The sequence below is a fragment of the Aquarana catesbeiana genome, linkage group LG09 (assembly GCF_042186555.1).
Source record: "Aquarana catesbeiana isolate 2022-GZ linkage group LG09, ASM4218655v1, whole genome shotgun sequence".
Lineage (NCBI taxonomy): Eukaryota > Metazoa > Chordata > Amphibia > Anura > Ranidae > Aquarana > Aquarana catesbeiana.
Genome location: NC_133332.1, coordinates 15,764,604 through 15,787,384, shown reverse-complemented (window position 1 = coordinate 15,787,384; position 22,781 = coordinate 15,764,604). Strand labels below are relative to the sequence as shown.

Sequence of the window (22,781 nt, the reverse complement as noted above, 5' to 3'; positions counted from 1 at the left end):
TGATCTTTTATATACACACACTAATTACAAACAAACAGATCACAGGTGAGGATGGTTATCTTTTATAGCCATTCAAACTTCTTTGTGTCAACTTGTGTGCATGTTATCAGGCCAAAATCACCAGGGTATGTAAACTTTTGATCAGGGTCATTTGGGTAGTTTCTGTTGTGATTATGATTTAAAAAGAGTAAAAACTGTTTATTTATAATAAATGGCTTCAGCCAAACACTAACCATGAGTGAAAGAAAAGTTTTTGTGTTATCATTCATATTCTCTGAAAAATGGCCAAGAAATCATAAATTCTGCCAGGGTATGTAAACTTATGAGCACAACTGTGTGTGTGTGTGTGTGTGTGTGTGTATATATATAATAGTCATGAAGGCTCAGCATCACGTGTGGGCGTTACCTAGGGTGGTCTATATGCAAATACATCCTGCCTAGGATTGCCCACTTTTCCCAATTGCCACCCATCAAGACATTTTGATATTTGCATAACTCCTCCCACTGCCTACATCAGTGCTCTTGAGAGGAGTGCAAAGGGCTATTGATTGGCTGGCCATTGTTCAATCTCTTCAATACATCGGCACACTAACATACAATATACAGTGTTGCAGGATCCTGAAAGAACATGATCCAATCAGAGACAAGAGGTAGATCGGATGAAGTAATCGGCAGTAATCCCCCCTCTAATATACCTCTAATCTTATTTACATTTACCAACCAAAGCCATTCATCCCACGGCATTAGACTGTAATACAAAGATAATATACCCTGTTTCCCCGAAAATAAGACCTAGCGTGATTGTCGGTGATGGCTGCATTATAAGCCCTACCCCCCAAATAAGCCCTAGTTAAAGTCCTTGTAGGTCTTATTTTCAGGGTAGGGCTTATTTTTGGGGAAACAGGGTAGGGCTTATTTGGGGGGTAGGGCTTATATTGCAGCCATCACCGACAATCACGCTAGGTCTTAATTTTGGGGAAACAGGGTACATCTATAACACACTATACTGTAGATCTGATGGTCAGCGCCGTCACATGGGCGCCAACGACCAATCAGAACGCACGTAGATCGTCCTGTCAGCGGGGAAGAAGACACGTGAATTCAGAGGGGACTTCTAAGCCCCGGACCCCTGAAGCGGCTGTGCCGAGGGAGATGTACAGAACGGGAGATCGGTGCGCTCCAGGTCAGCAGGACCAGGGGGGTGGGGGGTGAAGAGGGTGTCCTGTGTAAGTTCACCTTGCAGATTTTTCTGTAAAGGTGAACTTGAGCTTTAAAGCTGGGTTCACACTATTGTGAATTGGATGTGGATTTACCACATCCAATTTGCATGTCAGGAGATTGTGACTGGCTCTCTATGGAGCTGGTTCACACATCTCCAGAGCGGCTCCGGTGTGAACTGCACAGGAGTCCTGTGCGTTTTCTAGACCATTTCAGGTCCAAATTCAGCCAAAAATCGGACCTAAAGCGGTGAATGGGGACGCACCGCACCCCTGCTGTGAACCGCATCCGAGCTGCGGTGTGAACCCAGCCTAAAATGGGGAATCTGCGCCCCACATGGTGATTAGGGTGTGCCCAGACACGCCTGGAACACCCTGCGCGCACGCCTATAGTCATTAGTACTGTGACAGTGCATATATTGGTTCCCACAAAGTTTCAAAGGCGTCAGTGTCCAATTGTCCCCCCCGCAATAATACAGTCCCGCTATAAGTCACTAATCGCCGCCATTACTAGTAAAAAAATGTAAAATTCCAGTAAATATCCCATAGTTTGTAGACACTATAACGCAAACCAATCAATATACGCTTATTGGGATTTCTATTTTACCAAAAATATGTAGCAGAATACATATTGGCCTAAATTTATGAAGAAATGTTACATAAAGTTACATAGTAGGTGAGGTTGAAAAAAGACACAAGTCCGTCCTATGTGTGTGATTATATGTCAGTATTACATTGTATATCCCTGTATATTGTGGTCGTTCAGGTGCTTATCTAATAGTTGTCAATGTGTTTTTTCTTTTTTTTCTTTTCTTTTTTTTTTTAATTGGATATGTTTTATAGCAGAAAGTAAAAAATATTTTTTTTTAATTTTATTTTTTTTCCAATTTGTTGCTCTTTTTTTTGTTTTATAGCACAAAAAATAAAAAATGCAGAGGTGATCAAATACCACCAAAAGAAAGCTTGTAGGAAAAAAATGATATACATTTTATTTGTGTACAGCATTTCATGATCTCGGTTAAAGGAACGCAGTGCCGTATCGCACTGGGCCTGGTCATGAAGAGGGGTGGGGTGGGGGGGGGGAATCTTCCGGAGGTCAAATTCTGGTTATACTGCCATCTTCAGATAAGATTCTTCTCTGCATTGCTGCTGGATCTTTGGGTTTTCTATTGCAGCTATTCGGCGAAGTCATCCTCAACCTGGCTTTTGGAATACCACATCTGGACCCCAGTGGACTGAATGTTATAGCCTGGATTTGACTTTCAGGCACTGGGTTCCATGTGGGATGTTTTCCAAGATTCCTCCTGATAAAAAGCCGCAAAGTTCTATACAGGTCCAAAGCTCCTGGCACTGCCCCAGCCTTTGCTCTGTCTCTGAAGACTGAGCGAGTAGACTGGTCAAGCAGGGCCTTCGAAGATACATTATTTGTAGGGTTGTCCTGATACAGATGCTAGTATCGGTATCGGTACCGAGCATTTGCGTGAGTACTTGTACTCAGGTGAATGCTCCAATGCTTGATTCGATACCTGGCCAATCAAGGATGATCGGTGCGGCGGTGGGGGGAGTTATAAGCACCGATCTCCCTGTATAGATTTCAGTAATGCAGCTGACAGCCGCTTCTCCTCCTCCCCCCCCCTCGCGGCTTTCAGCTACTATATTGAAATCTATACAGGGAGATCGGTGGTTGTAACTCCTCCCACCACGCGCACCGATCACCCCTGACTGTCCCCGTATCCTCCTCCAGTCCCCCTCTGTGTCCTCCTCCATGTTCATGACCCCCCTCCGTGCTCCTCGGTCCCCCTGCATGCTCCTCCGCCCCCTTTGTCCTGGATCTGTCAGGATGGAGAGCGGAGGAAGAAGCTGGTAATGCTTTCATTTACCAGCTCCTTCTTTTTCCGAATGAACAGAGCCAGTGACTGTGTCCATTCATAACTGAGCATCGTAAACTGTGTTTACAATGCTTCAGTTTATAAATGGAGAGGAGCCCCTGTCTCCTGTCCATTCCTCTTCAGTGCAGCTGAGGCTACAGAGAAAGGGGACTGGGGAATCTGTGTCCTCAGTCCCTTTCCCTGTCTCAAAGGGGAGATGTCAGGGGTCTGTTAGGACCCCTGATATCTCCCCAAAGCCCCCCCAACAGGGCTGATAAAATAAATAAAAAAAATAAAGAATTGTAATAAACATTTAAAAGGCTAAATTGTAAAAATAAAAAATAAAATAAACACACTGACACCCCCCAAAAATAGAGAGCATTGTGAAAAAAAAATAAAAAATAACAAAAAAATATGGCGTTAAATTATCATGTAGGTGGCAGTATAACCTTAAGGTTTTAAGACTGTGTCCTGCAGTGGACCCCAAGAATAGGAGTTTATGGTAAGTACAATAATCTCAATTTTATTCTTGAGTTCAGATACTTTTTTAAGAAACGAATAGAGCTGTAGACATAAAACATAGAACAAATAAATACAACAAAGGGAGGTTGTGGAAGCAAAACATTTTTAAGGCAATGAGGGTGAGGGGCAACGCTTCAAACCCAACTCAAAAAAGTTTCCCCATGCGGTGGGGGGCTGCGCATGCACCGCACAAGTCAACTGCTCGTTTTTTGAGATTGGAGAACAGAGATATGCTTACCTATTCCTCTGATCCTCTAGCACAAGATTGGTCCCTGTGGCTCCCCCCAATAGTCTAACAGTCTTGTGCAGTGGACTGTTCCAGATGTCATCACACCCATAAACCCGCTGTTGACATGAAGATGTCGGGAACAGTCCACTGCTGGATCTTGGGGGAGTGCCATTTGCAGGTGAAGCGGAGGATCGGGTGAGACCAGGGGGTCTCCAAACTTTTCAAACAAAGGCCAGTTTAGACTTTGGAGAAGACGGATTGTGGCCAGCGAGGGTGGAATATTTCCTGGGCCCAGCATCAGTGAGAATAAACATGGCCTCAGGGTTTGTGGTCATTAGGACAGTAGAGGGAGGAGTAGTGCCCCATCATGGGTATCAGTGGAAGATATCGTGCCCCATTGTTGGTGCCAGTGGGAGGAATATTGTCTCATATCACTGGCAGGAATAGTACTCCAAGGGCTGTATAAAGGCTAGCAAAGGGGCAAAATTGGACAAAACCAAGCAGTTGACGCATGCAGTGCGGGCACAACCCCACTGCATGGGAAAACTTTTTTGCCCCGGAGATGGCCTTTTATCATGAGGGATATTGAGACAGAAGCTCAACCTGATCTGTTGCTCTAACAGTACTGTATCCAGGCTCTCTGCATCCATGAGAACTTGTCATTGCCAAAATAAGTGTATAGTTAGAGTTGTGAGCATTTTGTATTATTTTTGTCTGTCCCCACAGTGGCCGGTATGGCCGGCACCGCCCACGTCGATGGCGACCACATTGTCGTCTCAGTCCCGCGAGGCGTCTTGGTTTCCAACATCATTACGGATGACGACATCACCCTGGAGCACGACGAAATGTCGGATGAAGTGGTCCAAGGTCCGGATATCATCACCGAGGCCGACATCATCACAGAGAATGTCATCGTCCCGGAGGCGGTCCTGGAAACGGACGTGGCGATTGAGGAGGAGTTGGACAGCTGCCATAACGTCCTGGAGTCTGACATCATTACCGAAACCGTCACCGTCCCCGACCAAGTGTTTGTCGCTGACCTGGTTAGTGACGGCGATGGTCAGCTGGCGCGGGTGGTACGTGATGGCTTGTCTGGGTCTCATTCGCCTACCCTGGTCTCGCAGGAGGTTTTGGTGGCAAGCTGCGATTCAGACACCATTATCCAAGCACCTTCTGGATCCTCGGTGAGCGTCAAAACTGAGGAGGAAGAGGATGATTTAAAGGGGGCTTCTGAGGATTATCTAATGATATCATGTAAGTCAAACTTCAAAAATTGTTGTTAAATAAATGATTACCTCTTAGACTCCTTTCACACTGGGGCGCTTTTCAGGCGTTTTAGCGGTAAAAATAGCGTCTGAAAAGTGACTCTCAAGCCACCCCAATGTGAAAGTCCGAGTGCATTATCACTGGGGCGGTGCGCTTGCAGGACGGGAAAAAAAGTCCTGCAAGCAGCATCTTTGGGGCGTCGCGGTAGCAGTGTATACACCTCTCCCACCCCGCCCCTGCCCACTGAAATGAATGGGCAGCGCTGCCGATGCGCCTGCAAAGCAACACGGGCGCTATTAACCCTTTCCTCGGCCGCTAGCGGGGGTTAAAAGCTCCTCGTTAGCGGCCGAATAGTGACAGCGGTAAAGCGCGGCTAGTTTTACCGCTAACGCCTGCACTGCCCTAGTGTGAAAGGGCTCTTATATCTGCAAAAACCATGGAACTTTTCAAGTTCTGCTTATAATCAATGAACATATATACCCAAATATTTCTATAAAATGTAATTTTATTATCTGAAAATTCTCATTAAGATTACAGTGGAACCTTGGTTTACGAGTAACGCGGTTAATGAACGCTTTGAAAGATGAGCAACTTTTTTTTTTTTTTAATTCTGACTCGGTTTGCGAGTGTTTGTCTCGCAAAACGAGCAGAATTCAAGCTATTGGGGTGTGCAGTACCGCATTTGGCCAGAGGTGCGGGGGGCGCCGGGGACACTCGGAACGGTTCAGAGCCGTTCGGAAATACTCGGCATCGCTCGGAAATACTCAGTTCCAGAACCTTTCCGAGTTCAGCCGAGCTGTCCCCGAGTATTTCCGAGGCTCTCCGGCGCTAACCCCCACCCACCCTCTGGTCACATGCGGTATTGCATGTAATAGAAGTCACGAAGAACGAATTATCTTCGTTTCCATTGACTTCTATGGGGAAACTCGCTTTGATATGAGAGTGATTTGGATTACAAGCATTCTCCTGGAACGGATTATGCTCGTAATCCAAGGTTCCACTGTATCTTATTATGATAAAAATACAGGAATACACACAGGAAGTTTGTTTGTTTTACCGAGCGGGCTGAACGGAAAAAAAGTACAGATTGCTGTACTAACACATTCAATGTTAGTGCAGCGATCTCCCCGCTGAGCTAAGGTGTTCTGATCCCCCCTCCCCCACCAAAACACAGTGATCATCCCTCGCAGTGAGTCCTGATTGGATGCTGGTTTTCTCAGCATTCTCGTCTCACGATCGGCTTCTGTCGTACAAGGGGCTGTTCAAACGGGCTGAAAGTCGTCCAGTTCCTGCCGAAGCGACCGTTTTCAAGCACTTTTCAGGCCGTGCTTTGGACTGGCCACACAATCTGCAGTTTTCGTACCTTCAACCTGGGGTGGAAGGAAAGAAAAATGCTTGATTTGCCCCCAGTGTTCCCCCCGTGTTCTCACTGAAAAAAGCCCAGAGTGTCCATGTATAGGTGAAGGTAAATGGTCCACTTTATTATGTGTTAGTAACAAGACGAAAATGTTTTTTCTTCTTTTAGTAGACGATGTCGGGGAACGGTTGGAACGGATCGGCAGCACCCCGATAAAAATCAGCACGGAGGTTTCCCATGGGGATGGATGTAAGGAAGACGGGTTTGGATCGGAGGTGATCAAAGTTTACATATTCAAGGCTGAAGCGGACGATGATGTGGAAATAGGTGAGTGACTTTCTTACATGATTGTCAGCACATTCCAGCCATAACCCCATCTGTATGTACCATTGTCTGCCATACAGATTTCTCACTGATTGAGGATCCCCAAAACACAGATGAAAGCCGGTCTCCAGGCAAAGTACGAACACATTTCATGAAATGCCCACTTTGAACTATCTGGCGTCATTTTGTAAGCGACTTGAATCTGAAGCCTGTAAAGCCTCATCGGCTTTCTTCAGGGTAATGTTAGATTTGCACAGTGTAGGTGATATCCAACTCTGACCTTATTTATTGTAAAAAAAAAATGTAAAATTTAGACCCCTATAACACTGAAGGCGCTAAAAATAACGCCTGAAAAGCGCCTCTCAAGCCTCCCCAGTGTGAAAGGCCGAGTACCTTTCACACTGGGGCGGTGCACTTGCAGGACCGAAAAAAAAAAGTCCTGCAAGCAGCGTCTTTGGGGCAGGGCGGGACACCGCTCCTCCACCGCCCCTGCCATTAAAATCAACGGGCAGCGCTGCCGAAGCACTTGCAAAGCGCTTCGGCAGCGGCACTTTGCGGGCGCTTTTAACCCCTTGTTATCCTTTTCTTTGGGGTTACCCCGCTCCCGCCCGCACAGCGCTGGTAAAACTAGCGTCGCTTTACTGCTAACGCGCCCGCGCTAGCAGTGTGACAGGGCTCTTAGTGTTAAAGTGGAACTTCAGTCCTTCTCCCAGATGGCTCCACCTCCCATGGCCATTATCGCGCATGCACAGATGTGCCGCTGTTCTGTCAGAATTAGGTAACGGATTAGGTAACAGAAGTGACGTTCCGTCAGTTGCGCATGCGTTCCACCGGAACACCTGCAGTCAGAAGGCGGCAGAGGACATCTTACTACACCCAGCTACGTCTTGCATTAAAGAGTAATTTTAGCAATAAAGTGAGCGTATATAAATAAATATAGTATATTGACATCTGTGATGCTGTTTGGATGTTCTATTTTAAAGGTTTAGCGCTGAGCAGTGCCCGGTGTACCAACATGGCCTCTGCCACCTTCCTACCGCTTGCATTTTGCTTCTTTCAAAAATGTAACATCCAAACAGCATCACAGATGTCAATATACTATATTTTTTTTATATATGCTCACTTTATTGCTAAAATTACTCTGCTATTAAAGACATAGCTGGGTGTAGTAAAATGTCCGCCGCCGCCTTCTGACTGCAGGTGTTCTGTCAGATTAGCAAACCTGGTAGCGGTGGAACGCATGCGCAGCTGATGGAACGTCACTTCCGTTACTTAATCTGATGGGTTCACAATTCTGACAGAACACTGCCAGGCTATACAAAGCCTTTGGTCCTGTCAGAGTCCATCAGCGCATCTGCACAGGTGATTTTTTGCACATGAAATTTTTGTTTTCAGCATTTTGCTGATAGAGCAAAAAGTGACGAAAACTACCGTGATTTTGCCGCAATTTTAGCAACGATTTTTGCTGTGCTTATGGTGTGTTTTTCTTAGGTCATGTGACTCAAAAAAAAGCTTCAAAAACGTAACCCAGGTGAGTTATTGATGCGTTCTTGCTGTGTTTTCAATGCATTTCAACAGGGAGGTCCGTTTTTGGTGCAGTTTTTTTTTTTTTTTTTTAATACGTGCCTAAGGGTAAAACAAATCTAAATGCCTAAGCCCAATTTTGACATGTGTTACTAAAACGGTACAAGTCGTCACAACTACTTTGTGCATCCAGGTTGATTATACATTTTTTTTTTGTGTTTTCAGGACAAATTGGGCTTTCATTTAGTGGTAAATGGTAATGGATAGATAGATATTTTTAATTATCAAAGGAAAACTGGCCTAAAGTGGTAAAAAAAAACTTTTTTAAAAATGTTCCTGTATTTTTCTTTTTACTACCATAACCTACCACCAAAGAACACCCAAAATAAATTCTGCTCCCGACGATTGCAGCGATATCACATATGTGTATGTTAGTTGTTATTTGTACCTGTAGTACAGCCCAGAAACACTATTGGGCATTTTGTTTTTTTTAATTCTAAAACAGTCTAAAACACACTGACACGAATTTAAAAAAGAAAAAAAAAAGGAAAATACTGACCTTGACCTTAGACCCTGATCTTGACCCAACACTAACCCTGGCACTGACCTAGATCAAAACCTGATCTAGGTATTTTTATTATTTTATTTTATTTATTTACATTTATTTAAACTTCTTTTTTTTTTTTTTTTTAATCTCTGCAAGGACAGAGAATGATACAATGTATCTCTCCTCTCTCTTTATGTAGAGCAAGCATTCTTTTTTTCAGATCCTCAGAGAGTTCTTTTCCATGAGGTGCCATGTTGAACTTCCAGTGACCAGTATGAGAGAGTGAGAGCGATAACACCAAATTTAACACACCTGCTCCCCATTCACACCTGAGACCTTGCAACACTAACGAGTCACATGACACCGGGGAGGGAAAATGGCTAATTGGGCCCAATTTGGACATTTTTACTTGGGCTGCTTCCACACTGGGGCGGGCGTTGACGGTAAAACGCCGCTAGTGCTGTACCGTTATTTTAGCGTCGCTATTCGCCCACTAGCAGGGCGCTTTTAACCCCCGCTAGCGGCCGAATAAAGAGTTAAATACGCCCGTGTGCTGTTGCCGAATCGCTTTGCAGGCGCTTCAGCAGCAGAGCCTATTCATTTCAATGGGCAAGAGCGGTGGAGGAGCAGTGTATACACCGCTCCTCCACCGCCCCAAAGATGCTGCTTGCAGGACTTTTTTTTAACGTCCTGCCAGCGCATCGCCCCAGTTTGAAAGCACTCGGGCTTTCACACTGGGACTGCAGGAGAGGTATTTTACAGGCACTATTTTTAGCCCAAAAGCGCCTGAAAAATGCCTCAGTGTGAAAGGGGTCTTAGGGGTGTACTCACTTTTGTTGCCAATGGTTTAGACATTAATGGCTGTGTGTTGAGTTATTTTGAGGGGACGGCAAATTTACACTGTTATACAAGCTGTACACTCACTACTTTACATTGTAGACAAGTGTCATTTCTTCAGTGTTGTCACATGAAAAGATAGAAGAAAATATTTACAGAAATGTGAGGGGTGTACTTACTTTTGTGAGATACTGTGTGTGTTTTTTATACTTTTGTGAGTATTCATGTTTTAACTTTTCTTTGTAATTGAACCTTCTTGGAACTTACTACACCAGAGTGATGTGAGCCTGTGGTGGAGGCGCAGTCCTAAAAGGGTGCAGATGGATGGATGGATGATGAACTGCTACAGGCACAAAGTCCGGATCTCTGTGCCGCTGGCTGTTGATAGGGAAAAAGCTCTTCCTTCCCCTCTTGAAGATTTTTTGGCAATGGGTACTCTTTAATGAGACATGGGGGTATAATAGGCCTTGCGTGTCTCCCCTGGACTCCACTGAATCGCATTGCAATTCATTTGTTCCCGGCCATGCTAGCCAGAGACACTGAGAGGCTGACCCGGAAGTGATGTCAAACATGTCGCTTTCCGGGTCAGCAGTCCGCTCAGCTCCACCCCGGAGCTTCCGCTATGCTGGTCGGTCCAAGGCCCAAGGATGGGCAAGCAGAGGGATACATGGTGGGGACACACGAGGGAAGTATGTAAACCCCCCCTCCCCCACTGTCAGATTCATACGAAATGGTTAAAACCAGGAAAGTGTGGTGTCTGGGGTTGGGCTATAACTGGCAATGAAGGTTTCCTTGAGACAGCTTTTAATAAAACATTGGCGCCCCTTTCAATTTGTCACCATTGTCTGGAGGGCGCATCGCTGCTCCAGTCTGGAAATATCTCTACCTTGTTAGACACAATGGGGGGGATGGACTAAAGGCAAATAGACTGGGCACTTTGCAGATGTTGTTGCACGCCTTTTCCCCAGAGCTTGGCAAATGTGAATTCAATTATCCAATCAAGCAAAAAAATGTGTTTTTTGCCTTTCACCTGTTTAGGTATTCTTTACAAAGTAAAGCTTTACCATATTGCATTTACTAAAGAAAATGAGTGCAATTACACTTGCAAAGGGCACAGTCTGTTTGCCTTTAGTAAATCAGCTCCACTGACAGCACATTGCTTCTGCTTGGAATTCAATTATTTACCTCCAATGAGAAAGTTATTACCGGGTCTTTTTTTTTCTCAGAGAATAGGTGCGGGTACTCCACCCCCCCTTCCTAGTCATCCCTCGTCCCCGCCCCCTACCCGCCTCCGAGGACCGTCCCTTGGTTCCACCCCCTGCCCATCCCCCAGTACTGCCCTGTAGAGAATACAGAACCAAGTATCATTTAAATTTGCTAATGAAAGGCAGTAAAATAGGTCCCCTGCTGCCAGCAAAAAAGACCCCCACCCCAGCAACAATAGACCCCATCAGCCATAATAGATATCCCCAGCAGCAATAGATCCACCTAAGCAACAAAATACCCCCAGCAACAATAGATTCACCCTAGCAATAATAGACCCCCACCAGCAACACTAGATCTCCCAGTACCCGGCATTAATAGACTCAACAGCAGCCAGCAACAACAGACCCCTCTCATTCAACAGTAGATCTCTCCCAGCAATTATATATCCCCCCAGCAACAGTAGACCTCCCCCTCCACCAGCAGCAATATCCCCCCCCCCAACAACAACAGATCCCCCCAACTACAATAGATCCCCCAGCAGCCATCATCAGTAGACCTTCCAGCACCCCTTGGCATTATAGACATTCAGTGCTGGAGGTGCCGAGACTGCGTTCCTGCTGAAAACAAACCCTGGTTATTACAGAGGAAGAAGAAAGCCAGCCATAGATTGAGCAAATCTTTTTTTTTTTTTCTGCGGGATGCAAACGGGATGCAGGAAAGAAAATCGCTCAATTCTCCTATCAACACAGTCAGTGGGGGAATCCCTCCTGGGGAGCTATTGGGGTTGATTTACTAAAACTTGACTGTGCCGGTTCCAGACAAGATTTGGACCGTCTATGGCCGGCATTACTCTACCAACATGTGAAATTTGAACAACTTTTTTAATTCAATAACGAGTTATTCCCACGTTTGCATTACTTTCAGTGCAGCCCTCTTATAATTTATTACTTACAGTCATGTTTTGGCACATTTGTTTCACTGCATTCACTAAGCTCTGGAGAAAATGAGTGCAAAGTGCACAGTTTGCCTTTAGTAAATCCACCCCACGAAGTCCGTAATCTCTAATAAATCTTGTATTTCTTTGCAGGGGGAACGGAGATAGTGACGGAGAGCGATTTTCAGAACGGACATCCCGTCACCGGAGTCCTGGAACAGAGCGGACTGGCGCGAGTACCGCGGGAGAAGATGGTGTACATGGCCGTTAAAGATTCCTGTCAGGAAGATGAAGATATTGGTAACCATAAACAGTTCGGGATCAGTAGTGGGGGGGAAAGGTTCTCCAGGGCCCATGGCAGCCGTCCTCTTACCGTCCCTGTCTGATCTGTACTGGGGGGAAGTGTCACTGATAGCACTGGGAGCCCCAGAACGAAGATCTGAGAGTCCAACATTTTTTAATGTTCATGTTTGCTCATCACAAGTCAACATGGAAAACAGCCAACATGTTTTAGGGGTTTGGAGAGCTAGCCCCTTGTTATGTAACCTGCAAATACTGCTGGCACAGCTCTTTATTATATGCACACACAGTGGGTGTGGCTGGTGGGTTTTTTGTTTGGGGGGCGGCGGCAAACAACCACCCTCCCGGTGGCGCGGCACTAATAACCCCCCTACGCGTCTGCCGGTTGGTCCGGCACTTACCTGGATAGATAGAACCGGATAGATGCGGGGCTGTGGGCAGCAGTTCCAGGGTGCGGGGTCCGGGCAGCGGCTCCAGGCTAGCGGGTCCGGGCAGCGGCTTCAGGCTAGCGGGTGCGGGGTCCGAGCAGTGGATCCAGGCTAGCGGGTCCAGGCAGCTGCTTCAGGCTAGCGGGTGCAGGGTCCGGGCAGTGACTCCAGGTTAGCGGGTACGGGGTCTGGGCAGTGACTCCAGGTTAGCGGGTGCGGGGTCTGGGCAGTGACTCCAGGTTAGCGGGTGTGGAGTCTGGGCAGCGGCTCCAGGCAGATTTCCTCTCTGGCTCCAGCGGCTTTCTCCCTGGCTCCAAGTCAGGTGTCCAATAGGATTGCCTGACATTTTGGCAAATCGGAAAACAGGTCTCACACCTGCTTCCTGATTGGCGGGGAGAAGATTAAGGGTACTTTCACACTGAGGCGCGGGGCGCTGGCGGTAATTTTAGTGGCGCTTTACCGTATTTTAGAGTTGCTTTTCGGCCGCTAGTGCAGCCCTTTTAACTCCCGCTAGCGGTCGAATAAAGGGTTAATAAAGCCCGGAAAGCGGCGATTTGCAGGCGCTTCGGCGGCGCTGCCCATTGATTTCAATGGCGCTTTAGGAACAGGCTTTCACACTGGAGTGACAGGAGAGGCGCTTTACAGGCGCTTTGCAGGTGCCATTTTTAGCGCTGTAGCGCCTATAAAGCGCCTCAGTGTGAAAGTAGCCTTAGTGTGAAAATAGCAAAAAATGAATTCGCTATCGTCACACAACGGGGTGGAATCGGGACGCAATGCTTTGCTCCTGGAGCCCACCCTTTTTTGAAGCCTATTAGAGCCTCTGGCTCTAATCATGTGCTTCAAAATACACTCCCCTATCCCCGCCATAGGAATTCATGTGCCCGGCGTCCTGAAAGGGGCCGGACGTATGGATAGGGAGGGTGGCGGTGTTAGGGGGGCGGCGCCGTGTGCCCACAATGCACGTACCGCCACTGTGCACACAAGTACCCTATTGGTCCAGTAACTGCATCCACAAGCTCTGATGAAGGGGGAATGCCTGAATCCTGAAACGTGTTGGCTGTTTCATGTTGTCTTTTTTTGTGCACTACGCGTACACACGACCGTTTTTTCCGTCAGAATAAACTGACGGTTTTGCCGACGGAGTTTCGCTGAAACGGATTTGCCTACACACGATCATACGAAAGTCCGATCGTTTAGAATGCGATGACGTATGACGGGACTAGAAAAAAGAAGGTCAATAGCCAGTAGCCAATAGCTGCCCTTGCGTCGTTTTTGGTCCGTCGGAATAGCGTAGAGACGAGCGGTTTTCCCGATAGGAATTGATTCCGTCGGAAAGATTTAAAACATGTTCTATTTCTAGGTCCGTCAGAATTTTCGAAAGAAAAAGTCCGATGAGGCCCACACACGATCTAAATATCCGATGGAATGATTCCGTCTGACCTTTTCTGCCGTAAAGTCCGGTCGTGTGTATGCGGCATTAGGGTTTGTTTACACTTGCTTTGATTTTAACACACATTAAAGCTCCTATCATTTGAACATGCATTTTTGATGTGTTTTTGATGCTTCTGTAATGCTTTTTTAAAGCTTTGTGAGTATTTTGCGTGTGTTGATTTTGTATTTGCTTTAACCCTTTATATATAATAAAATAGTGGTAGTTCCGATTTTTTTTTTTATGTCACACGATATTACTGCAAAGGTCTATTAAACGCAAAATTTCAGTAAAAAGAAACACACCAACGTAAATTCTAGGGCAAACGAACGCAATAAATTACCAAAATTTTTGGTAAAATATAAAAGACAAGGTTGCACCGAGTAAATAGATACCCAACATGCCAAACCTTACATTTTTGTGCGCCCGTAAAAATGGCGTCAAACTTCAGTGCCCTATATTCTCTATAGTCAACGCTTCCAGCATTATAGAGGAGGTCTTGTGTTAGAATTATTGCTCTCATTCCGGCGTGCGCAGCGATCTATAACGTGTGTATTGCAATCTACATTTTCACGCGTAGGCGCCCCGATGCATGCATTTACGTTTGTGTGTGTGTATATGTAGGAGTAGGGGGGGGCTCAAAAATGTTTTGGTGGGGGGGGGGATTTAATGTGCTTGGGTGTAACTTTATTTTTTTTGCTACTTACCTTCTTTTTTTTTTTTTTTCATCACATAGGGGGCAAAAAGTCTGCTATGTGATGTTTTTTTTGGTGACAGTTCCTCTTTATTGAGATATGCAGGGTCTAAAAGACCCACAATGTCTGCCCTGTGCTCCACTAAATGTTTTGCAATGCAGATTGAATTGAAAAACATTATTTCCCGGCTGAGCTAGCCGGGGACACCGAGAGCTTGACCCGGAAGTGACATCAGAGATGTCAAGAAGAAGGGGAGGACAGCAGCCATGTGTCCTCTCGTCTCTTTCCCCTCTACCCACCATGGAGCTCCTGGGCCTGTCGTTGGGCAAGCGGAGCCCAGTAAGCATGGCAGGGGTGGCGGCGGTACCGGAGGTGTGAGAGCAGTCGCACAGCAGTGCCGCCGCACAGATGCTCTCACCTGACAGACAGGAGCTTGCCTGTCAGTTTCACACACAATCCCAGTGGCTGCAGCCACTGGATTGCGTGTGATAAACCCCCCCCCCTGCTGCTAGGTCCGGCGGACCTGGCGGTTGAAGGGGCACAGCAGAACCACGGCTCAGTTGTATCCCTAGCTTAGTAATACCCCTACTACTAGTAGATCCCCAGCTCATTGGTCCCCTCATTCAGCAGATCCCCTGCTTAGCAGTACCCCCAGCTCTGCTGATCCCCCAATGAGTAGTAACCCCCAGCTCTGCCGATCCTCTTATTTGCTGATCCTCCTCTCTCTCCGGTCCCTGCTCATCTCCCGCTATAGTGCTCCCTCGCTGCCCACCACATTTGACATTGCTAGTTTCTCCCTCTCCAGTCCCCTAGCTTTTCTGAACCTCTGCCGCTCTCTCTCTCTGGTCCCCGCTCACCTTCCGTCATAGTGTTCCTGTGTTGCACACCACATGTGCCGTCTGCTAATTACTCCTCTCCAATCCGGACCCCGCTCACCTTCCTGCTGCTCCACGCTGCGCACCAGACGCTCCCAGAATATATACACATGAACCAGGAGTGACTGCTGATGACGTCTTTCCGGTTCTCTTGTTGGTTTCCCAGTGCATCGTGGGATATCTCATACCTGCAATACCTCCAAAATAAAACGCAGTTGAATCTGAATAAATGCCCCACAAAAGCTGCAGGTGCTGCTAGCGAGAGTTGTTATAGACTTCTTTTGAGGCTTTGGAGACACTTTGAAGCACCAAGAAAGTGACATGGGGAACCGTTTTTGAAGCAAAGCACAACGTGTGACCAGGACTGTAAGGTAACCATTTTTATTTAGTGACAGGAGCTTCGATTGGCATTCAGAAAGCGTTAAAAAAAGCGTGCCCATCGCCAAATTTTGAAGCAAGTGTAAACGAGCCCTAATAAGATTTCAGACTTTTTTTTTTTTTTTACATTTGGACCTTAAACTTTGAGACCCCCTATTAAGGTTAGGAGCGGCCTCACAGCTCCGTATGAGCTTAATTGACTTTCTTCAACCATGAACTACTGATGAGTGGGGATAAGGTCCGGTGAGTTTGGACACATGTCTGAACATGCCTGAGCTATCCTGCCAGGAAGCTGTCAGAGGAGACAGCCAATCATAGACGGTGGTGGTATGACAAAGGGTGTGTATACATGCAGCTGCATTGTGGGGAATGCTTCTGCCACCTATGATTGGCTGTCTGCTTTGACAGTTTCCTGGCGGGATAGCTCAGGCGGATTTGGACTCATACGCTCACCCTTGCTGAATCCAACCCCTCAGATACACAAGCTGTGATATAATTGGCTCCCATGTGCAATGCAGACACTTTCCTTTTCACCTGGCATTCTTATGATATCAGTGACGGTTTAGCGGTTTCATCTCGTAGAATTGTGTTTATCGTCCTTAGGTTGTGCGGAAATAGCCGATGAAGTGTATATGGAGGTGATTGTGGGGGAGGAAGAGGCCACGTCGCTCACAGATGCGCAGACGGAAGATTCGGGACTAAGCAAGACGTTTGTTCCTGTGGCCTGGGCTGCCGCCTATGGTGAGTTTCCTGCCTCAACCCCCAGTGCTAAACATGTGAATGCAGACGGTGTAGGTGTCGGCTTCAAACATACAGCCAATCAGGAGGGTGAGTCCTGGATGGCCGAGGCACTCGTGCACTTTGCTGGACAGAGATGGGGCTCAGGTAAGTATTAGGGGGGCTGAGGGGGGCAGCTGCACACAGAAGGTTTTTTTTTATCTTCATGCATAGGATGCATGAAGATAAAAAACCTTCTGCCTTTACAACCTCTTTAAGGGCTTCCTGCCCTTGTTTCTATGTCACCATTGCATCAAACACAAAAATGTCAGCACAATGCAGTATGCAACAGAACATTCAGCCTCCTGGCTAGTTATCAGACAGTTTGGGTCTGCTTAGAGCTGCAGGGTGTTCCAACACAGCCTGCATGTAGTCTTGCTTTCTAAGGGTACAACTAGATGTAGTAGGACTGCATTGGGCAGCTATTCCAGTGCAGTCCCACCACGAAGCAAGGCAAATTTTTCAGAAACCATTAAATCAGACCGAGACAGAAGTACACTTAAATCACACTTGTTTAATAATAAAAGTAAATAGAACAAACGTGGTCAAAACATAGCCAGAGTTCAGGAACAGGAACGGATAGTCAGACAAGCAAAACGTCAGGGAGCCGGAGATGAGCATAGTAAAACAGCAAGCAGGATCTGGAGCCAGAAGGGACGTCAGCCAAGCAAGTCTTTTACCAGGAATGCAGGAGAGCGTCTCTGTGATGTTGACCAAGGCGAAGGCAGAGATGCTCTGGACTTAAGTAGGCAAGACTGACGAGCAGGATATCATCAACAGCTGTCACTGTGGAGAGAGATAGGAGCTGGCAATTAGCCGACAGCTGAGCGGTCAGCTCAGAGAAGGAAGGGCTGATCGCAGCCTTGACGAAAATGTCTTCTCTTCTACCTGCACTGAAAAAAGTACTGCATGCACTACTTTTTCTCAATGGAATGCAGTCCGACAACTTGTACTGCGCTGCAGCCAGTAGGACTTAAGTGATTGTAAAGTCCTTTTTTTTTTCTATTACAATAACAAACATGTTATACTTACCTCCTCTGTGCAGTTGGTTTTGCACAGAGCAGCCCCGATCCTCATCTTCTCTGGTCCCTCTTCTGTGCTCCTGGCTCTCCCTCCTGTTGAGTGCCCCCACATCAAGTAGCTTGCTATGGGGGGGCACCTGAGCCGAGCCGTATCTATTTATCCCCTCTCTTTCCTGATTGGCTAACTGAGTTTGATTGACAGCAGCGGGAGCCAATGGCGCCTCTGCTGTGTCTCAGTCAATCAAGAGGGAGAGTCCCGGACGGCTGAGGAGTTCATAGACATCGCTGGATAGAGAGGGGGCTCAGGTAAGTATTAGTGGGGCTGAGGGAGGCTGCTGCACACAGAAGACTTTTTATCTTAATGCATAGAATGCGCCTTCTGCCTTTACAACCCCTTTAATGAAATGTCACTGTGTGACATTTTAATAAAATTCATATTAAAAAAAAAAAAAAGCAAACAGTACGATGTGCTGCACTCAGCACATTGCCACCTCTGTCCTCTCACCACACACCAGCTTCTGCGTTCAAACACAACTGATGGTGTGGATGTACCCTGTGGCCTGGATTACACCTATGCAACTTTTGATCTGTTTTTTTTTTTTTTATGCATTTTGCGTTTTTTTTATTTTTTTTTAATGATTTTTTGGGGGGAGGGCAATTGGTCGATGGGCAGATTAAACATCGCAAAACGTGGCAATAACGCATTACATGCTTCTCTGTAGCTTCTCCATTGAAGTCTATTAAAGCAAAAATGCATAGATGTGAACATGTCCCATAGGAAACCATTTTAAAGCGGAGTTCCGCCAAAATTTTTCTTTTTAAAAGTCAGCAGCTACAAATACTGCAGCTGCTGACTTTTAAAATATGGACACTTACCTGTCTAAGGGCACCCGCAATGTCCTCACCCGAAGCCGATCTGTCCCTCGGCTCTCAGGTGGAGGCGCCGCCATCTTCGGTAAGGGAATCAGGAAGTGAAGCCTTGTGGCTTCACAGCCTGGTTCCCTACTGCACATGCGCGAGTCACGTTGCGCGTCCTCACTGGTCCCTGCTGTCTTCTGGGACCCGTGTGTCTCCCAGAAGACAGCGGGGGGACGGAGGAGGGGCAGGACATGGCGTTAATCACCGTGGAGCCTGCGGTGATCTATGACCGGAAGTGGGAGCAAATACCTGGATTGTACAGGTATATATATGCTCCCCCCCCCCCCCCGAAAGCTGCAAAAATGTGACACCGGAGGGGGGTTGTGGGGGGGATCCAAAAAGCGGAAGTTCCATTTTTGGGTGTAACTCCGCTTTAAATGGACTGTAGTGCGTTTCTGCAAAAAGCACTAAAAAAACGCATAGGTGTGTGAACCGGGCCCTCATAAATCCATATCAGCCCATCATTATGTTGGTTTGCTTCACATGTCAATGGAAATGTGTTGGAGGCGAGAGCAGGCAAGGCATGCTTGGACACTACCAGGAAATGTGAACGTTTTGGCCAATCAGCATTGATTACTACTTTATACATTTTTAGCAGTTTTTTTTTTTTTTTTATTTTGTGAAAGTGGCTTTAATATGGAACTTTAATCTCCTATTCAACTATGCTGGCTTCTGCATGTTGGGGTGCAAAAAAGGATGTTAATGATTAAGGCCTACAGAGGAAAATCAAGGTCAGGTATCCAGTTTGCTCAAAGGTAACCCCACTTTCCGGGGGGGGGGGGGATAGCGAATAAAAAAAAAATAATAATAATATAGCATATATAATTGAGATTCAAGTCATATTGTAATTGAATGTGATTAAATATGATCGTTCCTTTTCAATCTGCAGCGCTGTACATTTCTGTAAAATGCAATCTGGCAACCTGGAGACGTTCTGTACACAGATGGTGTAGACCAGAGATATGCAATTAGTGGACCTCCAGCTGTTGCAGAACTACAAGTCCCATGAGGCATAGCAAGACTCTGACGGCCACAAGCATGACACCCAGAGGCATGATGGGACTTGTAGTTTTGCAACAGCTGGAGGTCTGCTAATTGCATATCCTTGGTATACAGAACGCCCCCCAGAAATGTAATTTCCTGTTTGTGTGATTTGGCTCACTATTTTCCCAGAAGCCAGATTTTGGGCATCCCCTGCAACAAAATTTTCATTTTTGGTGAGATACTCCCAAAGGGGAAATCATGTTAAAAGGGATGCAGACCCTGCCGCTTGCCTCAGAGCCCTGCAGGTGCAGCAGCTGATTGATAATTATGAAACTGCTCCCATTAGAGTCACTTACCACATGGACACAGGCACAGGGATTTCTTCAGAATAACAAAAGGTCTGAATCTGCAACAAAGTTTGTTACAATCCCTGCAATGTACATAGATCACCCAGAGGGAATGTTTGTTTTTTGTTTTTTTTTTTCTCACCAAAAGTAGATTACTCTTTCGGTTTACTTTAGAATATTTTTGTACCTGGCTACAATTCTGTAGCTGCTATTGGCCAGCTCCCATTAGCGGTGCCAGGTTTAGGGCAGGCACGCCACAGACCATGAAGCTGCTCGGATTGTGTTCTTCCCCTGCTTGGAGGATCTGGGCTGCAGCACTGGGTAGGAGTCTCTGTTATAGTAATTGACAGCTAATATGGCGGGTGCCCACGCCTCCCAACTTTTTGAGATGGGAACGAGGGACACCCCCCCTGCCACACCCCCCTTAAAGGAGAATTATATAAAAAAATGATTAGTTAAACCCACAAGTGCTTTTTTTTACCGCTACTTTCCCTTTATATTGGCTTTTGAAATTCACAAATGCAAGCAATTTAGAAATCAGATGAAAGGTTTAGCACTGGGAAACACTTTTTAAAAGATAAAAAATGCATTTTATATACAACTATATAGATCAGACTAAAATGAGGGACAAATGAGGGGGAAAGAGGGATAGAGGGACATTGCTCCAAATCCGGGACAGTCCCTCCAAATCCGGGACAGTCCCTCCAAATCAGGGACAGTTGGGAGCTATGCGAGTGCCCGCGTCGCCTGCCTGATATCAGCCTTGGAGATTCTGACGGTGTTATGTCCATCATTCTGTTGCAGGAGAAGAAAGAGAGCTGCCCAGGAAGTACGGGGAATGGCAAGAGAGCGGTAAGATCTTCTTCTGTAATTGGCTTTTCGAACAAGCTTCCTAAATACATCAAACATCAGTGATACTATATGCATGCAAGTACATTCAACTAATAATGTACCATGAAAGCCTTTAGTGAAATCTGAGCTCCAGGCATAATAAATGTAAAAGTCATTATTTTCAATGTCTTGGCTTTTTTGGCTTGGTTGAATATGATTCCTGTAGCTGCTATTTTCTGACAGAACCTTTTGGAACTGTGTAAAATTAGCAGAAGGGAACTAAATTTTCCTCTTTGCATGACCAGTTCCCATTGCCCACTCTCCGATTAACCAGGGAGACTGGTCATGGAAAAGCACTACTGTAGTCCAAGCCTTCAGCTATCGCACTGCTACATTGCCTTGAAAAAGTATTCATACCCCTTGAAATTTTCCACATTTTGTCATGTTACAACCAAAAACGTAAATGTATTTTATTGGGATTTTATGTGATAGACCAACACAAAGTGGCACATAATTGTGAAGTGGAAGGAAAATGATAAATGGTTTTCAAATGTTTTATAAAATAAATATGTGAAAAGTGTGGGGGGTACATTTGTATGGCGCCCCCCGGAGTCAATACTTTGTAGAACCGCCTTTCACTGCAATTACAGCTGCAAGTCTTTTTGGGGATGTCTCTACCAGCTTTGCACATCTAGAGAGGGACATTTTTGCCCATTCTTCTTTGCAAAGTAATAAACCAAAATAGTCGCGCTGATCAAATAAAGTGAAACAACCATGAAACTAAAACCTTAAAATGCTGTAAATCACTAGAGTGTAAAAATATTTTTTACTGAGGAGTTGCTTCTGTCTGGCCACTCTACTATACAGGCCTGATTGGTGGAGTGCTGCAGAGATGGTTGTTCTTCTGGGAAGGTTCTCCTCTCTCCAAAGAGAAACGCTGGAGCTCTGTCAGAGTGACCATCGGGTTCTCGATCACCTTCCTGACTAAGGCTCTTCTCCCCCGATCGTTCAGTCAGGCCGGGCGGCCCGCTCTAGGAAGAGTCCTGGTGGTTCCAAACTTCTTCCATTTACAGATGATGGAGGCCACTGTGCTCATTGGGGCCTTCAATGCTGCAGAAATGTTTCCGTACCCTTCCCCAGATCTGTACCTACATACAATCCTGTCTCGGAGGTCTACAGACAATTCCTTGGTCTTCATGGCTTGGTTTGTGCTCTGACATGCACTGGTAACTGTGGGGCCTATATATATATATATATATATATATATATATATATATATATACAGGTGTGTGCCTTTCCAAATCATGTCCAATCAACTGACTTTACCACAGGTGGACTCCAATCAAGTTGTAGAAACATCTCAAGGATGATCAGTGAAAACAGGATGCCCCTGAGTTAAATTCTGAGTATCATGGCAAAGATTGTGAATACTTTATGTACATGGGATTTTTTTTTATTTAAAAAAAAATGTGCAAATATTTCAAACAAACTTCTTTCACGTTGACATTATGGGATATTGTTGGTAGAATTATGAGGAAAATAATAAATTGAATCCATTTTGGAAAAAGGCTGTAACATAATAAAATGTGAAAAAGTGAAGCGCTGTGAATACTTTCCGGATGCAGTGTAGAGAGGCCTTCTTACCCCATCGCTGTGATCCCACACTTCCCTAGCAGCAACAAACAGCTGGGGTAAATCAGCAACCTATAGTAGTAGCTGTCAGTGGTCAGATCCTTCGGCTGTAGCCCTGCCCCCACCCAGCAGATGATCGATAGGAAAGATAGACTTTCTGTCCTTTGTATGAATCTTAAATTTCAGGGTTTTTTGCCGCACTGTAATGACATTTAACGTAACGTGGAGTCTTTATTATGGGATAGCTTGTTTGCTTGCAGACTTCACATAAACTCTGAACTCAAGTAAAATGTGATTAAAAACACACAAACTTCCTAAAGGCTTAATATTTAAA

General features: G+C 45.9%; 1 protein-coding gene across 1 annotated transcript in view; it reads left to right on the top strand.

The window, feature by feature from the left end:
• The window catches only part of ZNF711 (zinc finger protein 711), a 43,608-nt gene that overhangs the window by 6,078 nt on the left and 14,749 nt on the right, over window positions 1-22,781 (top strand). The window contains exons 2-6 of the mRNA XM_073598128.1: window positions 4,563-5,090; window positions 6,628-6,786; window positions 11,985-12,131; window positions 16,540-16,677; window positions 20,789-20,836. Of these exons, the coding sequence (XP_073454229.1) occupies window positions 4,563-5,090; window positions 6,628-6,786; window positions 11,985-12,131; window positions 16,540-16,677; window positions 20,789-20,836 (1,020 nt within the window). The remainder of the gene's footprint in view (window positions 1-4,562; window positions 5,091-6,627; window positions 6,787-11,984; window positions 12,132-16,539; window positions 16,678-20,788; window positions 20,837-22,781) is intronic.